Source organism: Cricetulus griseus, chromosome 7 (genome assembly GCF_003668045.3).
Source record: "Cricetulus griseus strain 17A/GY chromosome 7, alternate assembly CriGri-PICRH-1.0, whole genome shotgun sequence".
NCBI classification, from domain to species: domain Eukaryota; kingdom Metazoa; phylum Chordata; class Mammalia; order Rodentia; family Cricetidae; genus Cricetulus; species Cricetulus griseus.
Window position 1 is genome coordinate 35,061,837 of NC_048600.1, and position 20,920 is coordinate 35,082,756.

General features: G+C 44.1%; 1 protein-coding gene across 4 annotated transcripts in view; it reads right to left on the bottom strand.

Annotated features, from left to right (window-relative positions):
* The window catches only part of Snx29 (sorting nexin 29), a 402,905-nt gene that overhangs the window by 74,588 nt on the left and 307,397 nt on the right, over positions 1 to 20,920 (bottom strand). For all 4 annotated transcript variants that reach the window (XM_027424771.2, XM_027424770.2, XM_035447582.1 and 1 more), the window contains 2 exons: positions 17,851 to 17,906; positions 14,148 to 14,229 (listed from right to left, as the gene is read on the bottom strand). In XM_027424771.2, the coding sequence (XP_027280572.1) occupies positions 14,148 to 14,229; positions 17,851 to 17,906 (138 nt within the window). The remainder of the gene's footprint in view (positions 1 to 14,147; positions 14,230 to 17,850; positions 17,907 to 20,920) is intronic.

The window sequence follows — 20,920 nt, forward strand, 5'->3', positions numbered from 1 at the left end:
ATGATGGCACCTGTTTGGGGATGCAGGGCAATTTAGCCCTTACAGCAATGACAAGGACAGGCAGGTACTTGAATCCTAATGCAAACTTATCGGGGTTGAGAACTCGTCAAGCTGGCTAGGCTGGCTGTCCAGCAAGCCCCAGGGATGTATCTATCTCCACCTCCCCAGCACTGAGACTACAGCACACGCTACACACCAGCATTTGTATATGGGTTATAAGGATGGAACTCAAGTCTTCAACACCCCCATTATCAAGATTCTCATTACCAACTGAGCATTTCCCCAGCCCCAGGAAAAGATATTTCTAAGACTTTTATGGACAACCCTGTGAGTAGAGCGCGACCCAAACAGCATCTACATCTATTTGTGTGTGCCTCAGAGGGACATGGTGTAGCAGCTCTATTCACTGTAATATCTCTGTCCTTGTAGAAGGCCCTCGGGTGCTAAGCTAGATGCTCAAAACAACCCTAAGAAGACCTAGCATGATGTTAAAGAGCACAACACTGTAAGTCCCCAGGGCCCAGTACATGCCTAAGGAACAGAAGGAGCTTCCTTAACTTTATTCATGACATGCCTAAAATCTGCTTAGCCTGAACTTTCATGCCCATTTATCTAAAGTGGGGCTGAGTCTGGGCCCTTGAGTATGCGAAGATGATCTTTGGAAAGTCTTGTCATGGCAGTTGATACTTGGCCCTCCCTGTTTTGGGGCTCCATGGAAACTAAACCACTTTGGTAACAGTAGATAGAAGAATACTCAGGACAAGAAAGCCATTCCAGTCAGAGAAAGCACTGTGACAAGCACTCAAAAAGGTCTAAAGAATCAGTGAAAAGAGTGGGCACCAGAGAGAACAAATGGGTATCTGGGAGTTGGATAATTTGCTAAAAAGAAGACCTAAAGGAGAACTCTGATGGGGATGGTGCATCGGGCATGCAAGGATGGGAGACGCATAGTCTAGGGCATGACTTCCATAGAGACCTAGGCCTTGTTTAACACCTCATCCATCCACCAGTCTAGCAAATGTGCAACAAGCCAGCCTGTGCTGGACACTGGAATCAGTGGGGGAAAGCTGGCACATACTGAACCTGAACACTGGCCATTTAGGTGAGTAGTACCCCTAGAGGCTGAAGATACAAGCCCACATACGACTACACACTCAGTGCCTAAGTCTAGAGTCACAGAAAAGCCAGACAAGAAACCTAAGTTAGTGGCTGTGCCCACTGTAGCTGGGGACCACAGCACAGGTTTAGAAGTTGTGGGTACCATCCCTGCTGCTCTTAGCACCCTGGTGTGGGAGCAAGTCTTTAGTCTCTTTCTCCAGCTACAGAGAGCTCAGAAAAAGCTCCTCCATCTCCCATGGAACTGTGGCTACAGGAGACATGTGCCCTGAGAGTACCATGCCTACATTGAGTCATAACAGCCATGGGGAAGGGGCCTTTTCAATATCTATTACAGTATGACTGTGCAGTGGGCCATGTGAGAGTCCTCAGCTACTCCATTGAGGATAGGAGTCTTGATGGTACTGAATCCTTAAAAATTACCCTGCTTCCTGGATCTTCCCCACTGGGTGAACAGTTATTATCATTTGAAAGCATTTCCTCTTCCCACCACCAACCCTAATCCCAAATTCCAACTCCCTAATTGCCTTACTTAGGTTTTCTATTGCTGTGAAGAGACACCATGACCACAATTCATATAAAGGAAAACATTTAATTAGAGCTAGTTTAGATTTTCAGAGGTTTAGTGGCAGTATGCAGGCAGGCATAGTGCTGAGACTGAAAATCCTATATCTTGATCCAAAAACAGGAAGTGGACTGAGACACTGGGTGTAGCTTGTACATATGTGAGACCTCAAAGCCAGCCCACACAGTAGCACACTTCCTCCAACAAGACCACACCCACTCTAACAAAGCCACACCTCCAAATAATGCCACTCCTTTTGGGGGGCCATTTTCTTTCAAGCTACCACACTAAGGAAGCCTCTACAAGGGAGCAAGCACAGGACAATGAGCTAAAGGACTCACTGCCCCCAGACTGCAAGGGCAGGGGCTCTCATGATACTACTTGGATCAGAGTGGTGTGAGCAGCATCTGTCCCTGACCTCTCCCTCCTCCTGCCCCCAACCAGAACTCCAATCTAGTGAGGGAGACAATAGACAGATTAGGCAAGTTTTTAAAGCACTGCTCCTGGGGGTGGGGGTGGTGGTGGGGGAGGCACAACTTCTAAGCTGATTGCACAGGAGGCCCCAAGTCTCAGAACAGAAATGACAGCAAGCATAGGAGGAAACCTCAGAAACAAGGAGGACAGAAGCTATGCAGGTGTCACACCCTGATACTCCAAGACCATAACCAAATAGAACGGCTCCCGTTTCCCCCTCTACCCTCAAAACAACTTTCTATGTCAACAAAACCCCTGTGCTGATAAAGGTCATTTTCTGTGTGCTGTGGCTTGAGACTCATTTGCTTTCCTGTCTGGGTCAGTCTGAGGAACCTTGACGTGTATACAGAAGTGGTCCAAAAGTGACACTGAAAGGAACTTCTGTCTCAAAATGAGGGCATCACCAAACATTAAAATCTGCACAAGGACAAGCGTAGTCCACTAAAAAAGTCACAGTGAGTACTAACATGGACAACTAGGTAATCAACAGCGACCCAGTAATTTAAAGCAATGCTCACAAGAAGGTAGGACATGCTGCAGCGTTCATATGCAACTCAGGCTGCCAGGAGAAATAAGGACCTGAAAGATCTCCATAAGTCCTTCCCCTGCCAAGAGTTCTGCCCAGCCTGAAGTCACACCGGGAGAGGGAGACACACCAAGAAGACAGCCTACCAACTGACCTGCTAGACTTCTCTACCCAGGGTACTTCAAGAGTTAATAGTTCTCTGTGCCAAGGACAAAGGGTGGGAGAGAGCAGCAAGGAGTGGGGGAAGGAGGCCAAGGTGTTGGGAGAGGGGATAATGGAAGATGAGGCTGAGCAAGCTGGGGAGGGAAGAAGGCAACGAAGGGGAAGCAATAGGCAAGAGGGAAAGGAACTGAGACTAGAACAGGGAAGAGAGAAAAAGAAGAGGCAGTGATCTTGGGTCTCCAGACCTGAAAGTCTCTTGTTTCTTCCTTGCCCCTGGCCCTCAAGCAGGAATGCCTGCAATGAGCCTGTACCCCCAGAAAGGAGGCTCCATGGAAACTCAGAGTGGAACCAGGGCTCCTGATGCTGGACCTAAGTAACAGCCTGTGCTGAGGTGACCCAGAAAGAGGGAAGGTCTGCCAGCCATAGGTGCTGGTCCTCACACTACATAGCATGGTAGGCCAAATGCTACCCTTCCTGCCAGGAGACCTTTGTGACTGCATTAACTCCTCTTGGAGAGGCTGTAATAACTGCTGTGCTCTGTATGAGGAGGAAGTGGGGGAGAAGTGGGGGGCCAGGACATACTCCTCCGGTGATTACTTGGACCCATTCTAGCATATATCACTGTGTGCATCTGGATCTGAACCTAAAGTATGCTGGACATGACTACAGACTATATCTGTCGTGACTAAGTTAGCTTCAGGGAAATCACCTTAATGAGGCTTTATTTCAGACCTGATTGACACACCCCAGTGTTAAAAAAATCACTCCTGGGCTATGTGCTTAGACATTTAAGGAACCCTGGATACAGCAGTACTGCGTGCTACCCTGCAGCTGCAATCATGTTAGGTTTGGGGCAGGGCATAACATATGTACCACAGGTGGTATTTGAATACTTGGTACTACTGTTTGGAGAGGGTATGGAAAGAGGCATAGCAGGAGGGGGTGAGTCACTGGGAGTGAGGCTCTGAGAGTTACAGCCTGACCCACCTTCTAGTCCTAGATCTAGGCTTTCTGTCTGCCACAACTATGGGACAAGCTACTGTCAGATCCCCCCATCATACATTAAGAGGTTCTAGCTGCCTCAGCTGCCATGCTGTGGTAGTCTGAAAGAAAATGGTCCTCAAAGGGAGTGGACTATTAGGAGGTGTGGCCTTATTGGAGTATGTGTGGCCCTGTTGGAGGAAGTGTGTCACTGTGGATGTGGGCTTTCAGTTCTATGCTCAAGCTCAAGTGTCTCAGATAACTTCCCATTGCCTGCAAGATGTGGTATTCAGCTACTTCTCCAGCACTATGTCTGCCTGCACACTGCCATGTCCCACCATGACAATAATGGACTGAGCCTATGAATTGTGAGTGAGTCCCCACAATTAAAGGTTTTCCTTTATAAGAGTTGCTGTTGTCATAGTGTCTCTTCACAGCAACAAAAACCCTAACTGAGACACATGTCTTCCCTTCTATGTACCATCTAAACCAGGAACCCAGATAAAACCTCCCCCAATTAAGTTGACTCTGTTAGGTATTTGGTAACAGCAGTGACAAAAACTAATGACTACAACTCTGCTCCCCACCCCATCCATCCTTGTTCTAGTTCCTACTACCCATTCCCACCATTGTATCCTCAACAGTAGTTGGTTATGCCTTTTACTCTCCTAAAGACATTCTTCTAACACCTATTATTCAACAATCACACAGTTGTACTTTGCCCAAGCCCAATTCCAGCCTCCTAACCAAAACCACATTTAACTGGGACCACACAATAGTGAGCACAGAAGAAAGACAGGGCAGGCAGGGGATCCTCATGACAAGCCACTGTGTCAACTCCATGCCCTGTCTCCAGGTCACTGGCCTAACATCTGCTCATAGCTCTGTAGAGTAAAAAAGGCTGTGTGGGGTACAGAGGTAATAAGAGACAGATGAAGACTCTGGTAGCCTGACACTTCTACCTCCTGCTCCCTGTTATTGGGGATAGGATCTTATGTAATCTACTGCATTTGATTTCCCCAAGAAAAAGCAAATATTGAAAGGGAATTAAGCCTGATAGCTACCCATGAGGTGTGTCCATTTCTCTGTAGCTGCTTACAGGGCATGTCCTTAAGCTTTCTAAATATGAACTGCAGCACTGACTACATCTTTCTAAACATGAATATGTTGAAAACTCTACCAATGGCCAAGGAAGTCCTCCTGTACTGGATTTCTCATGGCCCTGGGGACTCAGCAAGTCCACATTCCAGTCGTTACAGTGCCCTCTGCAACTGTGAGAACATTACCTTGTCACCAATACCAGCTACTATGTTAGCAAGGACAGTGAGTAATGGGGGAATAAAACAGTGGACAGAACTTTTAGAGCAGCGATTCTGCAGGTTGAGACCCCTTTGGGGGTCAAACAACCCTTTCACCTGAGGTCATCAGAAAACATAGATACATTAAGATTCATAACAGTAGCAAAATTACAGTTATGAAGTAGCAACAAAAATAATTTTATATTTGAGGTCACCACAAGTTGCAGCATTAGGACAGTTGAGAACCACTGCTTCAGAGGACTGAGGTTACTAAGACTGCTTCACCAAAACAAACCCATGGCCTTTTGCCTATGTGGTTAGGTGGGTGGGTAGGAAGTTCCATGGGAAGGACATTGGCAGAAACAGGGTCAGATCTTGGTACTGACCCTGAGGAAGTTCTTCACACCATGATTCACCATTACTTCATCTGACACAGGGGCCTGAGGACAGCAGTGTCAAGTTCATGAGTCAAATGCATGAAATGATAGTGAGCATCAAGGTACCACAACATCAGCTCTCACCTCCCACAGGTACTGCCCTTGCCCTGCAACTACCCAAATATAGGACCTGTGTGTCTATTCCGCCTGTAGACTCTAGGTCCCTCAGAAATAAGGGAGCCTTGTTCCCTGCAGGCCTTTGGGCAGGTCATACGGGAGTCTTGACAGAGTGGATGTCAATCGAGGTTTTTCAATATCATATCGGAACATGCCCAAGTCATTTGGTTAAGCGAGGACCCTAAAAGATCACATCCACACAAATCACATAGGCTCAGCATTTACATGTTTGTCACATGTGGCCAGGCCCACACTCCAGGGTACAACGTGTGTTCTGCCTTTCCCACACCCCTTCCTCCTGAGGAGAACTGCTTTACTCACAGCTCCGACCTCCCCCACTAACATGTGGGGTCACTGAAGGAAAGCTCAGTGGCAAGTTTGGCTCACCACTGGTTCTGCTGATGTTAAGAAAAGGCATGGCACATAGCAAGTCCTTGGTCATTAGCTTAGGGACAAACAAATTATACAAAGAAAGGAAAAAAATCCTTCAAATTTATAAAGACAAAACCAGGAACAAAGAATAATGGTGAGACCTGAGGCCAAAAGAGACTTCCCAGGAGTTTTGAGTGCTCTAAGTACAGCTGGGGACTAAGGACTGCAATCCCCAGACACTCAGTGCTGTGGGAGGGAATGTTCTAGAAAAGGAGACTGCACAGAGTTTCTCACAGCCTACAGCAATTAACCAGTGCTAGCTGGAGAAATCACACTCACCATATGGCAAGCCCACAGTAGGCTCTCCAGGCCACCACACTCACAGCAGATGCAACAGGTGGAACCAGGCACAAGTAGGAGGAAGTAGCTTCAACCTTGGAACTGGTTAGTGCTACCCCAAATGTGAAATGTCACATTCTAGGGCTGAGGCTCCTCCGAGCCCTAGCCCATGCTTCTGCACTGCAGCCCCCACTGCTGAATGCAACTCAGCTGCTTCTTACTTAGCAGATGCATAAAGATGGAGCCTGAGGTAAAAGACACTTGAGGCACACAAGTATACTACCTCAGAGAAGACGATGGAAGAAGAGTCCAAAAACATCACCCCCTCCAAACCACCCAGACCTTAGATAGCCTACTGAGTGCCTGTGATCTATTATTGATAGGGGGAAATGAAATTTCCCGCATCCTACACACACACACACACACACACACACACACACACACACCCAATTGGATTAACCTTTAATGCTTTAGCAGGACTGCGACAGTAGGGGGCAGGTGCTCAAATACTGAGTGAGTCTTCCTTAACAACACCCTGCAGCCTCTAGGAAAAAGGGCCTCACTGAAACAAAGCAACATTGTACAATGGAAACCTACTTGGGTCAAGCTTCTGGTGAGTGGATTCAAAGGCTGAAACTAATCTCACATAGACAACAGATGCACGTGTACTTAGAGAGAAAGATACTTTTAAAGGAAAGGACTCAAGGTCCAGAAACTCATGCGCTGATGTGCTATTTTTTGTCAATTTAGTTACATTTGCCAAGGGGGTGAGGCACAAAATGGTGGGTTGTTTTAAGGTCCAAGACCACTCTATAAACATTTCAGTTGGCCATCATCAGCACAGAGCTTCAACTTATTTGGAAGTTGGGGTATCACCTGGAGAACCAGATTAAACATTTGCAGAGGCATAAACTAGAAATGTGTTGATCAGTAGCAAACTTAACTACACCACGTAGAAGTGAGGAGAAATCAAACCACAAACACAATAGCATTCTAAGAAAGAGCGGGAGGAAGGACAAGAAAATATGGTGGGTGAGTAGGCACACTGAGGTAGCTTAGAGTGGGTGTTTCCCACCTGACTCATCACTGCTTCACTGGTTTGTTTCTGGCCACTGCCTGTTTATTGGAAGCCAGACATTAGCGGCCCCAAGGTACAAGAAATCCTCAGGATAAACAGCATTCAACTGGGAAGACACTGGAAGCCAGTGCTAGTTTTGTTCTGAAAATTGCCAAAATGTCACTTTTCACTTTGGGCCCCTGGTGGGAAGAGTAGCGGGAGCCTCACTGCAGTCCTGAGGACAGACAATAGTTTCTTGTCACAATCCTGTTCTGCATTTGCATAAGCACAGGTGCTGAGAGTTGCATCTGTGCAGCATAGGCAATTTGCCTTCCATTCTTTGGAACTGGAGAATACAGTCTCTAAGCCATTCCTCCAGGCAGGGTTTGGGAACCTAACACTCTACCAACAATATGTCCTGAGGGAGCAACTCTGATATCCTGCTATGACTAGAGTGGTCACTGTGAGACAGCAAACTCTTTCTGTCTGGCTTTTGTGCCTACCAGGCTGGAACATGAGTATACAGCCATGCTTGTATGCATAGTGCACACAGAAGAGGTCCCGATGTCTCCCATCATCTCAGGAATTCAGGTGGCTCTCTTTGCAGCAAATCTGAGCCAGGCTGGGCCCCCTCCCTTTTGGAATCAAGGCAGCTGTCCCAGCCATTTTTCTAGGAGTTTCTGAAGAACTTGAAACTACCCTGTCGACACTATGATTTGAATACAAAATGTATCACATCGGCCCACACAGTTGAACACTTGGTCCCCAACTGGTAGTTTTGTTTGGGAAGGCTGTGGAGTCATTCAGAGGCAGAGTCCTATGAAGCAACTGGATCACTGAGAGTGGGTCTTGAAGTTTTAAAGGACAGCAGCACTTCCTGCATCCTGAGTGCAGACACACTGTGATCAGTCAGCCTCTTATCCTGCCACCATGTCTTCCCTGCCTACTGTAACATCGTCCTTGCCTTAATAGACTGTGTCCCTCTCAACCAAAAGAAACCCTTTCTTGTTGTGGAATAATATTTATGTACACTGTGAAGATTGGTTACTCGGATTGGTTTAATAAAAAGCTGAATGGCCAATAACTAGACAGGATTTTGGGGGTAGAGAGATTGCTGAGAAGAAAAAGGGTGAAGACATAGAGATTTGCCAGCCAGATGGAGGGGAAGCAGGAATGTAAGTACAGAATAAAGGTAACCAAGCCATTAAAAGAATGTAGATTAAAAGTTATAAGAACTAGTTAGGAACAAGCCTAAGATATGAGCTAAGCTTTTATAACTAATAAGAAGTCTCCATGTGGTTATTTGGGAGCTGGCTGGTGGGACAGAAAAAGACAGACTACAAATGGTGCACAATATCCAGCCACGTATATCCACATAAAACCTGAGAAAGCTTTTAAAAAGGTCCTAGACAGACAGACAGACAGACAGACAGACAGACAGACAGACAGACACACACACACACACACACACACACAAAAAAAAAAAAAATGGAGCCAAATGGGGCTCCCTAGTCTCATGTCTCTTGTGCCAGCTGCAGCCAGATACATCTCTTGGTGGCTGCCTGTGTGCTAAGCCACATGGTACATTTAAGGTTTTGCTCATGCAGACAGGAAATGTTACAGATACACAGTAAAACAGGCTCAGAAGGGGGAAACCCCTCTAAATAGGTTCCAGTGTGTTTAACAATGTGTGTAAGGCTTAAGAAAAACTGGGTATAGACAGAAAAAAATTAAAATAAAGTCTTTAAAGGAAGAATAAAGCAATAAACAAGAAGCCACATAAGGATGGAAATTACACAAGGAGCCTGGCTCATGTATGTTGCTGTACTGACCTTGAATTTTTTTAATGCTTATGAGCAAACAACAGCTGCTGGGAGACATGGGATTGTGAGAGGAACTGCTGAGTTAAACCAACCCAGATACTTTAGGAATGCCTTAACTTTAAAACAGAAGTCAGTTTTGCTTTAGGGAAGAGGTTATGTTTTTGTTTCCACAGGAAATGAAAGGCTGTGGATTCCTTCCAGATTAATAGAGATCAGATTTGATTGGGGGAAACCTCCTGAGTATCTTGGCTACAGACATGTGGAGGAAGCCAAAAAAAGACTACAGGACAGGTGATGTGCAAGTTGATCCCTTGACATGGGAACAGCTCTGAGATGAGACATGATAAATCTTGTTAGTTACAGAGTCCTCATGACTTATTATTACTACATGTCATCCTTTCATATTGATGGATAGAGATTTACATTACAGTTTGGTATGCAGTCGAAAGAACTTTAAAGTTGACAAACACCATTTACCTGCTCAATCATAAAACAAAAAATCATCTTTAACTTATTTGTTCACTGCACATTACATACTTGTGTTAATGCAGGTTGTGTGTTTATAGAACAAGGGGATCAAACACCAATGAAAACAGGTAGCCCAGGTGATTCAGCCTCTCAGAATGCCTCTGTTGTGGTTTCCTCAGAGTTCTGCATCCAGAACAGCTTCAAGGCTGCTGGCTGAGACGGTCCAACCTCACAGACTATTCTAGCTAGGACTGCAGATAAGCCTTGCACTTTCCCATTGTGCAGAGACTAGACAACAAATAATACAGCTAACTCTCCCAGGATTTGACCATCATCCCAATTTTCCCAGGGTCTTCTAAAGATTTCAGTACCCCCAGACAACCCAAAACAGTATAGAGAACATGATACCCATATTTCCAAGAGATAGAGTGGGTGGTTTTTGGCCATTCAATGGGTTATAGATGTTTGTCATCATTTAGAAAGGTTGGTTACAAGGTGTTATTGGTCATGGTCAGGAAAAAAGCTAAACAAAAGAGTTAGATTCAAGAATCTCTTTCTGAACAAAAAAGGAGGGTTATAGAATAAAAATGATGAGATAAAAGGGTGGATTGTTGAGTCTACTTTAAACCACAACTATTCTCAAATATTTACATTGGTATGGATTTTTGTATATCGATACAAATTTAAGATTATTTTGCTATACTATATACATTTCTATTCTTATTTAAGGTACTGTACCTATGCACCTCATTTTAAAAGGCTATGAAAAGTTTTAGTGTTTGAAAGCTATTTAGGATAGCAAATACAGGTTAATAGTCATCTATAACAATGTTAGGTATGTTTTCAAGGTCAAACAGATATATTTTAGATAGGCAAGTGGTCTTCAAACACTTCAGGGATCTACAGAATATGGCATTTAATATTGTTTTTTGTTTTATCAAGACAGGGTTTCTCAGTGAAACTGCCCTCGCTGTCCTGGAACTCACTATGTAGACCAGGTTGGCCTCAAACTCACAGATATATTATAAATGTTTTAATAACATAAGGCTTTTCATGTCAGTGAAGCAACACCAATTTACTTCAAAAAAAAGATGGTGGGCATTCAAGAACCTCCATATGGAGTCTACTTTCTTTATGGCAAAAGATAGCCAGTTCAGCAAGAACCTGCCTTTGCCTCAACTGCTGATAGTATACTGTCTAAACTCCAGCAGGACACAAAGAAAAGCAACTGCCAAACTTTGTCAAGACAGGGTACGACAGTCCTTCAAAAATTTCCTGCTTCACAAAATGTCTGTCAGATATTCTAGGCCTATATGCTGAAATTGGATGTCAACATTGCAGAGGAACCTTGGGTGACTATCCAGGCAGCCAGATGTTTCTGTCATTTCTTTTAGTGGAATTTGCTTGCTCTGCACTTTCTGTTTACTCAGGTAATTTTATATCCTTCCGGGGTCTTTGATGGGGTTGAAGACTATAGAGTCATAGTTTTCATTAGTTACAACAGAAGGTAAAGGAGGTACAGAGCTTTAGACTCATCATGATAGAATAAATAATGGAGTATTTTTTCCAAATATGCCAAATACAAAAGGACTGGACATTGTAAATGTAATTCTTACCTGATAATTGTTCTTATTGTTTATAGTTTTATTACATTAGAGTTAAAACCTTTCTTTTTTACTTAAACAAAATTGGAAATGTTGTGGAATAATCGTTTTTGTACACTGAAGATTTGTTACTCAAGATTGGTTTAATAAAAAGCTGAACAGCCAATAGCTAAGCAGGATTTCCAGGGCATATAGGATGCTGGGAAGAAAAAGGGCAGAGTCATGGAGAGTAATCAGTCAGACAGAGAGGAACCAGGATGAGAGTACAGATTAAAGGTAACCAAGCCACTTAAAAGAATATAGATTAAAAGATATGGATTAATTTAAGTTATAATAACTAGTTAGGGACAAGCCTAAGATATGGGCTGAGTTTTCATAATAAGAAGTATCCATGTGGTTATTTGGGAGCTGGTTGGTGGGACAGAAAAAGTCCAACTACACTTCCTCCCTTAGGTCAGAGTATTTTTATCAGAGCACCAGGAAAGTAACAAAAAGAAAGTAAGACTGAATCTAAAAATCTAACAGGGGTGGCAGTTTGAGCTAAAAAACCATGTCACTAAACACATGTTTCTCTGTGTCTTTGTTTCCTTGTTGTGACACAGGTATAAGAGTGTCTTAGCTCACAAAGTTGCTATGAACACTGACAGAGCTATTTTTCACAGCAAGCAAATCACTGTGGGGATAGGTGACTTGTGGATGGTAATTATTATTTATATTACTAACAGCCTAGTCATCCCTTATGCCAGTGTTCCCGCCTGGCATCACCCTTGGCTGATGCTCTTTTCACTATTATGAATTTGGTATTATTCTTTAAGGTGACTCATTTCCTATTTACTTAAAATTTATTTTTAAAGATATTGTACTTCATATAGGGGAAAGCAGAACTGTGTCATAACTGAGAGGCAAATGTAAAAATAAACACAGTGAAAACAAATGACACCTGTTGTTGGTCAAAGGTGTCAATCACCAGCCTCCTGTGCTTATGCAAGTAGGGAGATGGGATGGGCCATCCTCCAGAGACTAGACAGGCATGTCTGACCTGCAGCCACAGGCCACATGTGTTCCTCGATAGTTATGACTGTGACCCAACATATTGTATATGACAATGTCATATTGCAATGTCAGATACTTAGGCAGCCTACTCAAGCACTACAGGGGAAGGGCTCTCCCCAAAGCTCTGCCATTTGAACGCCAGTTACTGTCTTCTATACTTGTAGCAACAAGAGACCCTGCTGCCCCCCTCCATGGGTGGCATGGCCCTATAGAACCTCCAGTCTGATAGAGACATTAATTATTCTTGCCATGCAACACCATGACCACCACAGGCATAGCTAGTAAGCACCTAAAACATGACTAGTGTGACCAAGGAACAGGTGTTCGGTTTATTTGGTTTTAAATAATTTCAATCTAAACAACCGTGTGTGGTAGTGACTGTGGTGGGAGATAGCACAACTATACTGAGGAAGCTGCACAGGGCTAGCTCTTCACAGGCATGGGGTCCACTTGTGGTTGTGCCCTCAGCCACCTGAAAAGGAGACTTTCAAAAGTAGATAGTAAGTTGCCACAGGATATAGCAGATGATTGTCTGTCCCAGCCTTCTTCACTCTGAAGCCCCCACGTGGAGGCTTCTTTTTAGTTCTCTGTGAGGAATTAACAGCTTTTCTTGTTGTTAGCAATGAAATTACTCAAAATAACCAAACTGCATTTCCATTTCACAATGGCTGCCAGGAGGCCCTTAGGAAACTCAAATCACTGAGAAGGACTATGTTGGACCTTAGAATAAAAACAGTCTCTGCTTTTTCCTTTAAACCCTTTGAGCTTACATTTTACTTGACCCTGGTATATTTTTCTTTTCTCTTTTATCATTCTTTTCTATATGCTTCTCTAAAAATTACCTCAAGTCTAAACAACATACATTTTATAAAAAAATTCTTATAAATAATGCCTAGTGGTACCATTATTTAAATAAGTCGCTTCTATCCATTATCAGTGACATAGAAAGCACTGCATAAAGCTTCCTAAAGTGTTTCCAAATACCAACCAGAAGCACTGTCAGACAGGGGCTAATGCATATGCTATACATGGACCTAAAAGCATAAACATCAAAATCCCCACAAATCTGGTTGCAAAACCATCTCCAGAGCACTGCAAAGCTGGATCCCTAAAATACTCATGCAAACAGCACTTGGACACTTCTGAAGCACTGAGTGGAGACATTTGCTGTCTTTACTTGTCTGCAGAAAAGGGGCCCTTTCTTTTGCAATGTGTAACCTGACTGGGCATGATATAAAATCCACATGCTTGCAAGTTCAAGGCCAGCCCAGGGAATGTATCAAAATCCCATCTCAAAACAACAACAAAAGCATAGTTTGATTTTCATTAGGGTCATCTTCCCATTCTCAGACATGTGGTTGAGTGAGATCACTGCCAACCCTGCTACCAGCAATGGTTATAGGAGCCAAATGGAGCCAGCCATGAAAATCAAAATCCTTCTAACCCCAATTCAGCCACAGACCTGAGATACAAAATGGATTATGAGACATGGTTGACATGGTCTTGGTTGAAGCCAGGTAGTCAGGCTGGGTGTGTGTTGCTGCTGGGAAACAGCCATCAAACCACAGACAGCTGGCAAAGTCACAGAGCAACAAACAACACAAGGCAACAACAGGAAACTCCATGCACATCCTCCCACCTGACCAAAGGCCACACACCACCTCTTCAGGGTAGATCCTATAGATATACAAATGCTGTCAACATGCAAAGCACCATGGCACAAACATGATGTCAACATGAAACCCAGGCACTTACCTGATACACGTGGAATGCATTGGCTGCTTTACCTCGGAGAAACACAGATGGGATCCAGACATTGATCAGGGCCCGATTTGATCTGACCAAAATAAAGACATGAGAATGGTCATTTTTATTTACAAAAAATAAAGCAGGCAAAGAGACTATTTTCTCCTCCAAAAGGCATTTCAAAGAAGTCACTTATACAGCAGACATCATACTTAACAGTGAGATGAAGACACATTTAGTACTTACCACTAGACCTCAGAAGACTATCTCTGAGGACGTTGGTTTAAAGGATGGATACATATGCATACATACATACATACATACATCCTTTAAATTATATATATATATATACATTGTTAAATATATGTATATATGGTATATATATATATATAAATAAATTTACATATGCAGTGTATACTCTGGAATGAGAAAGAGCTTGGTCTTCAGTTCTAACCTGCTAAGTGACCTTGGCCTAGGATGCATCTGAAGCTCAGTCACCACATCTGATAAAGGAACAGTAATAGGGATCCATGAGAGGTTATACACAGTAGCACCCCATGAAACCAGCTGCCTATCCCCTACCCTCATTTCTAACCCTGATCTCCATTTTCACACAAGAGCTCAGGAAAGCAATTGCCTATGGTTTGGGGAGTGACAGATGCTTGGGCTTGGGGGAGAAAAGGACAATGGAAAATAAGAAATTAGAAAATCTCAGATGTCAGGTACAAATACCCTCTCTCTTATGACTCCTCTAAAACACTTTGTATATTGCAGTCAGACTTCTCTTCAGTTGTTGACTTGACACATCTGACTGGCTTGTGATCATGACTACAGGGAAAGTTCTTAATTGCCAACTGAAGCAAGAGGCCCAGCCTGCCTCAGCAGTGCATCCCTGGGTAGACAGGAAGGTAGCTGAGTGAGGGAGAGGAAGCAAGTTGGTAAGGAGCGCTCCTCTGTGGTTTCTGCTGCAAACTCCTGCCTTGAGTTCCCTGAATGATAGACAGTCACAGATAAGCCAAAGAAGCCCATTCCTCCCCATGTTGCTTTGGGTCATAGCATTTATCACAGCAACAGAGAAGCTAACAAGGACAAACAGTAAAACTTAAGCTAAACTGCATGGAACACAGGTCAATGGTAGAGCACTTGCCCAGCACAAGCCAGTGTTTGGGTTCCATTTGCAGCACCTAGAGAAGGAAATCAAGTACAAAACCATTCCTGGAGGACATCAACTGCACAGCCCCATGCTTTTCTAAACACTGACTCATCAATCCCCTGAGAACTATTTAAGAGATATTTGAGGGTATTATGGTTATATGACAGTTCTGCCTTATGGGGTGACTTGAGGTACACAATGCACATCCCACCACAGCTCTGCTGACCTGAAAAGGGGGCTATGGCTGAGATCTTTAGGAGCATCCTAACAGCTGTCTAGGCATGGTGTCCCTTCTGGAAGACTGTCTTGCCTCTATCCAGATCTATCCAGGGAGAGGGGCTTATTCTGAGCATTCCTGCTCTGAACTCGTCAGCTTCTTGGGCTTGTAGCATAATCCAAATTACCAGGGGTTTGTTGAAGCCTCCATGGCCTTTATGTTCTCACAATCTCCAGGGTGAAAAGCAATCTACCCTAACAAAGAAAATAACCCTCAGGCAAGCAGCCCTATGACCCTGGCACTTCTAAGCTCTGGGCCAAGGTGGTGACCTCCTTCCAGGGGACAATAAACTGTAAATGATCACGTGTTCAGGGTTCAAAGCACAATCAACAATCTTGAGCCACCAAATTGGCCTGTGTATCCAATGGCATTCCACAGACAAAGGTCCCAAAGCTGTGTCTGTGCCTAGAGCACTTTGAACATTTCTGGCACTTAGTCAGGAGTACAGAAAAGCAATGTCCTGGTTCCATTCATTTCCTCAAGTGTTAACACCAGGTGATCCCACAGGGCCAAAGCACATGACCCTAGACTGGGTTATGGGCTCTTTTCCCAGGTCATTTACTACATTGTGCTGGCAGTGACTGCCTATGTGACCCCCACCGCACATCAGCTCCTCTGGTCCTCCAGCCCTCCTCCATCTATCATTCCTCTCTTCATGAAATGGGTATCTAATTAGAACCTACCATGTGGCAGACACAATCCTAAGTACAAGAAATGGAGGAAACAGATGTAACCCCTACTTCATGGAGTATTTTGTTCACCATGAAACAGGGACAAATTACACAAATTATTCGGCCATTACCAAAGAAAATAGTATGATCTCAGTTTTATTTTTTTATTGAGGCATGGTCTAATCTGGAGAGTATCTTATGTATAATTTGGAAGAAACCTATTCTAGCTTGGATCTGTAATATCCTCATGGCCCATGTGTTAAACGCTTGGTCCCCTGTCTGTGATCCTAAGAGAAGGTCTAGTGGAAGGGAATTATGGGGCCACTGTCTTTCCGTAATTCCCTTTGTTTCCCAGCACCATGAGGTAGAAAGCTTCCTGCCAGTCATGACATGCTGCCTCAGCACAGGCCCAAGAACTGTAAGCCTGCCTTAGCATTAATAGAAACCTACAAAACAAAACACCCCTTTTAATTCTATAAGCTGATTAACTTAGTTACTCTCTTAGAGTAATGAAAAGCTGACTAACCCAAGTATGTCTTCTATTTGTATCTGTATCTTTATCTATGTTATGCTTAATTGCTTTATTGTGTTGTTCAAGTACAGTTACTTACTGATCTTCTTTCTGGTGGTTCTATTACTGGAAATGGAGTGTGTGGTCTCCCAACTGTTATCCTAGAACTGGTTTTGTTTTAGTCTGTTTTTATATCATGGTTTTTAAGGCCCCATGGTTGGGGTATATACATTGGCATGTCAAGGTCATCTTCAACTTAGATCATTTTTCTCCCTGTCCTTGTTTTCTTATCTACCACATCAACTTCATGGCAGTCCCCAAAACAGATGGGCTTCCAATGTCCCATCTCAGTGTGTTGTCCATAGTTTCACTTTGGTTGCTAACATGCTCTGCAAAATTGGTTCCAGGACTTTCCCCTATGAAAAGAGGACACTAAGGTTCAGTGAGGTGACGTGTGACTTATTTGAGGTCACAATGTTGTAATTCCAGTGCCTAATATTTCAACACAAGTCTCCTGGTTCTAGACAAAACATTCTTTCCAATGTCCTGCCTCACCCCCCATGCTCTAAAAGTAGCCTCTCTGTGTGGCCCTGTGTCCCTGTGTTCCTTGGGAGTCTGGGGGGGACTATGGATCCCCAAAACAGAAAGAGTCTGAAGAAAACAGTCCCCTCAGGGGTTAATAGCAGAGCCCTCAGACAGAATCTGAGCCAGTCAAAACTAGATGTGAATATTATGGGCGAATCAAATAGAAGCATGGAACACGGGGCAGCGACAAGGTGAAGATTAGGGTGTGGGCCCTGTGAAAAAGGACCCTCAGCTCCTGCTTAGCTGGCCATGGCCTTGCAGGAGTGACAAGTTAAACTCTATGTGACACCTTCCCGATTTTAAATGTCAAGTCAAAACCAAAATGATTTTAAATGCCCAGGGACTAAAGCACATTAGATGGTCTGGACCTCAGCAAATGTCCCCAGCTCTACAACCAAACAGGTTCTGTTCGAACCTCATGAACCTTTCTGCCATCCCCTGTGGACTTCAGGGCACAGGCTAGCAACAGGGTTCACTCTTTTAAGGACCCCTCAGGAACACATGCATGAACTTACATTTCAAAATCTGACAAGCTCTGGTCTTCAGATGTTTGGCTCAAATCTCCAGGCACCTGCAGTTGGGAAAAGGAAGTGGGAGGGTGCACAGATTACCACAGTTTGTATATTCACCAAAAACTTGCCTCTCCTGTCCCCAAACACTTCCTCTGGGGCGGGGGGGGGGCAGAAGCAGCTACTGGAAAACAATAAGATTTCAAGGAGAGTTGGCTGGGGATGGTACTGCAGTCATAAAAACATGCTGCCATGGGTAATCTCAATTATTCTTATAGGAAAAGCACTGTTAATCCTATTGAGATAATCACAGGCATATAAAAGCTTGTAATTTTGGAGCCATAAAGGACGAATTAGGGTCAGAGATACAAGATATCATCTGTGCAATGAAAAATATATCTATTGTCACCGTGAGGATATCATAAATGTCACACCTAGTACATGAGCACAAAAAGCCACTACTCCCTAAAAATGGCTGTTCTTTTGTCCCATGATGTATGTGCAACTATAGGCAGAAGGAACATGGAGGCTCCTGGATGAAAAGAGCTACCAGTGCTGCTTTGGGGTCCTAACTACATGCCACAAAACCAAGTGAGATGGCCAAGAAGCACCAACAGCATGCGACCTACAATGACCCCTTGTCCCAACCCTGGCCTGTGATGGGGATGAATCTTCAGGGCTGGCACAATGGCTTACAATAGCTCTGCTGTGACAGCAGATACTAAATAGATGGTGTTCACCCACCACTCAGGGAAGGGACTTCCTCTTGCCAACTAATTGAAGTTGACAGGATTTTAAGAATGTGGACAAAGAAAGGGGAAACAGCTGGAGCTAGAAGGGTGTGGGAAAGCAAGGGGAAACTGTGGATAATACCCATCAATTTCCATGACAACTAAGGGGCAGCTTCTGTTTTCCTCTCCTAACAAGTGAAATCAAGACTCCGAGTTTCCATCTAGGAAGTAGGCACAAGCCAGGTCTGTCCAGTTCAGACTTCTGTGATAAAAATGAAAAAGAAACCAGCTAAAAGACAAAAGCAGTCTTGAGGCTGCCATATAAGGAGAGCTGAAAGAGACTAGAAGGTTGAAGAAAGCAACTTAGCTGTAGAGGCGGGATCCTGAGTGGGTGAGGCCTGGGGCCTGACCTAAGTGGATTAGTACCAACTTAGTGTGTCCCTTCTTTCTGGCTCTACCTCCATGAGCAAATCAGTTCTCTGAGACACTGTGATGGGTGGATTCAGGATTATCTGGAAGACTGTTAAGTCACACCAGTGTGTTTGTGAGGACTTTTCTGGAAACAATTAACCAAGAGAGTTCAGTATTCAGAAGACTCAGGAAACAGACACAGAATGGATAACACCAGATCTTGAGGCCATGCCCCAAAGTTATGTAAGCACAGAGACCCTCTGAGCAGCTGAGCTGCCAGGGAGCTCCAGCAATGTGATTCCTGTGGGCCATCACCCATGCCAGAGTGGGCTTCTTGGTCAGCTGCCTTTGCTTCACACATGAAAGTAACACCAATAAATTCACTAGATCACCAAGATAGGTAGAATCATTTCTTTGCTCCTATCTGGGGTGAACAGACATTTGTTCATGTTTCCCCAGGTAAAGTCACACAAACGAAGAGAAAGGCCCACCATCAACAAGAATGGCACCATCCCTGCACCACCCCCAGCAGAACAGTAGAGAAGGAGAAAGTCAGCCAGTACCAACATCCCTTCTTATTGCTTCTCATCTAAGTTACTCTGCCATTTCTCCTCACCATTATGGACTGAAGCCCCTGCAACTATGTGCCAAAATAAACCAACCTCTCTTTAGATGGTTTACATCAAGTTAACAGTGACAATACTGACACTCTCAGGGTTGTTCTGAGGATAAAATGTGTCCCTATCTACAGAAGATACAAAATAGGAAGACCACAGTCACTGGCTGTATGCACAAATGACAAATGAAAACCTGGGAGAAGTAGGAGTTGTACATTGTTATCCTTAATGATGCATGGAGAATCTGCCTAGACAAAGTGAGGGTACCTTTCAACATAACAGTCTGGAGGGAGAGTTGACCCAGGCTCAGCCTTTGTGGTAGTTGCAGCTAGGGAATTAAACTGGGCTCTGGCCACATACCTTCTCTACCAAAGTACTGCTGAGAGAGATCTCGCAAACCCAAAGAGGAGGTTATTGCCCCCACTCTAACATGACCATATGCATCACTGGGCTTTGGTGTCACACTGCTGCTTTTATGACTATCACTTTCTTGTGGGTGGCTGCAGAGAGTTGATATAACATATTCAGAAGGCAGGAGGCTGCAAGGACCAAGATCCCTAAAAGATTTCATTCTTTCAGAGGGAGCCATTAAAATCAACATGACTGTAAGAAATCATACCTCCAGCAGCAGATATGGCGCCATGGTGGAATATTTGCCAGCATAGACAAAGCTCTGGATTCCATCCCCAGCATAAACCAAAACCAAATCTCAGGTTTTCTTGATTATAGAACTTAAAATGTGTACAAACAACTCAACTACTTTAACAATGTTAACTACAGAAGAATGGAGAGATGAGAGCATAGCCATGCAAGGAGGCCTGTTAAAACAAGTTTTAAAGAGCAAAAGAGGGAGCACTATCCTGGATACTACACAACAAGCAGTTTACAGAGACTACCACTGACAGCAGGTGAGGAGCAAGACTGAGAGGGAGACTCCATTTCCATTACCTATCTTTCTGTAAGATGATAAGAGCTAACTTCTGAGGTTCTTTGAAAACTGTAGGTGCTTCTGAAGACTGAGCTGACTTTCTCTCCATTATGCAAAGACTTACAATACAGAGGAAATGAGGAACCCCTGGCGCAGATATAGGCCTAACACAACTAGGGCACCAGCAAGGAGAGGTGAGACCTACCTCTTACCTATGCCTGCCTTTGCATCAGAAACCTGCTGCTGTAAAACTCAAGGCATTGATGGCAGGCATGCCCTGTGGGTGCTACGGTGGAACTTGGGCCACTGGATGTTCATCATCATGCCCAATTTTTTTTCTTTTTTGAGACAGGTTCTCACATAGGCCAGGCTGACCTTGAGCTTTGTAT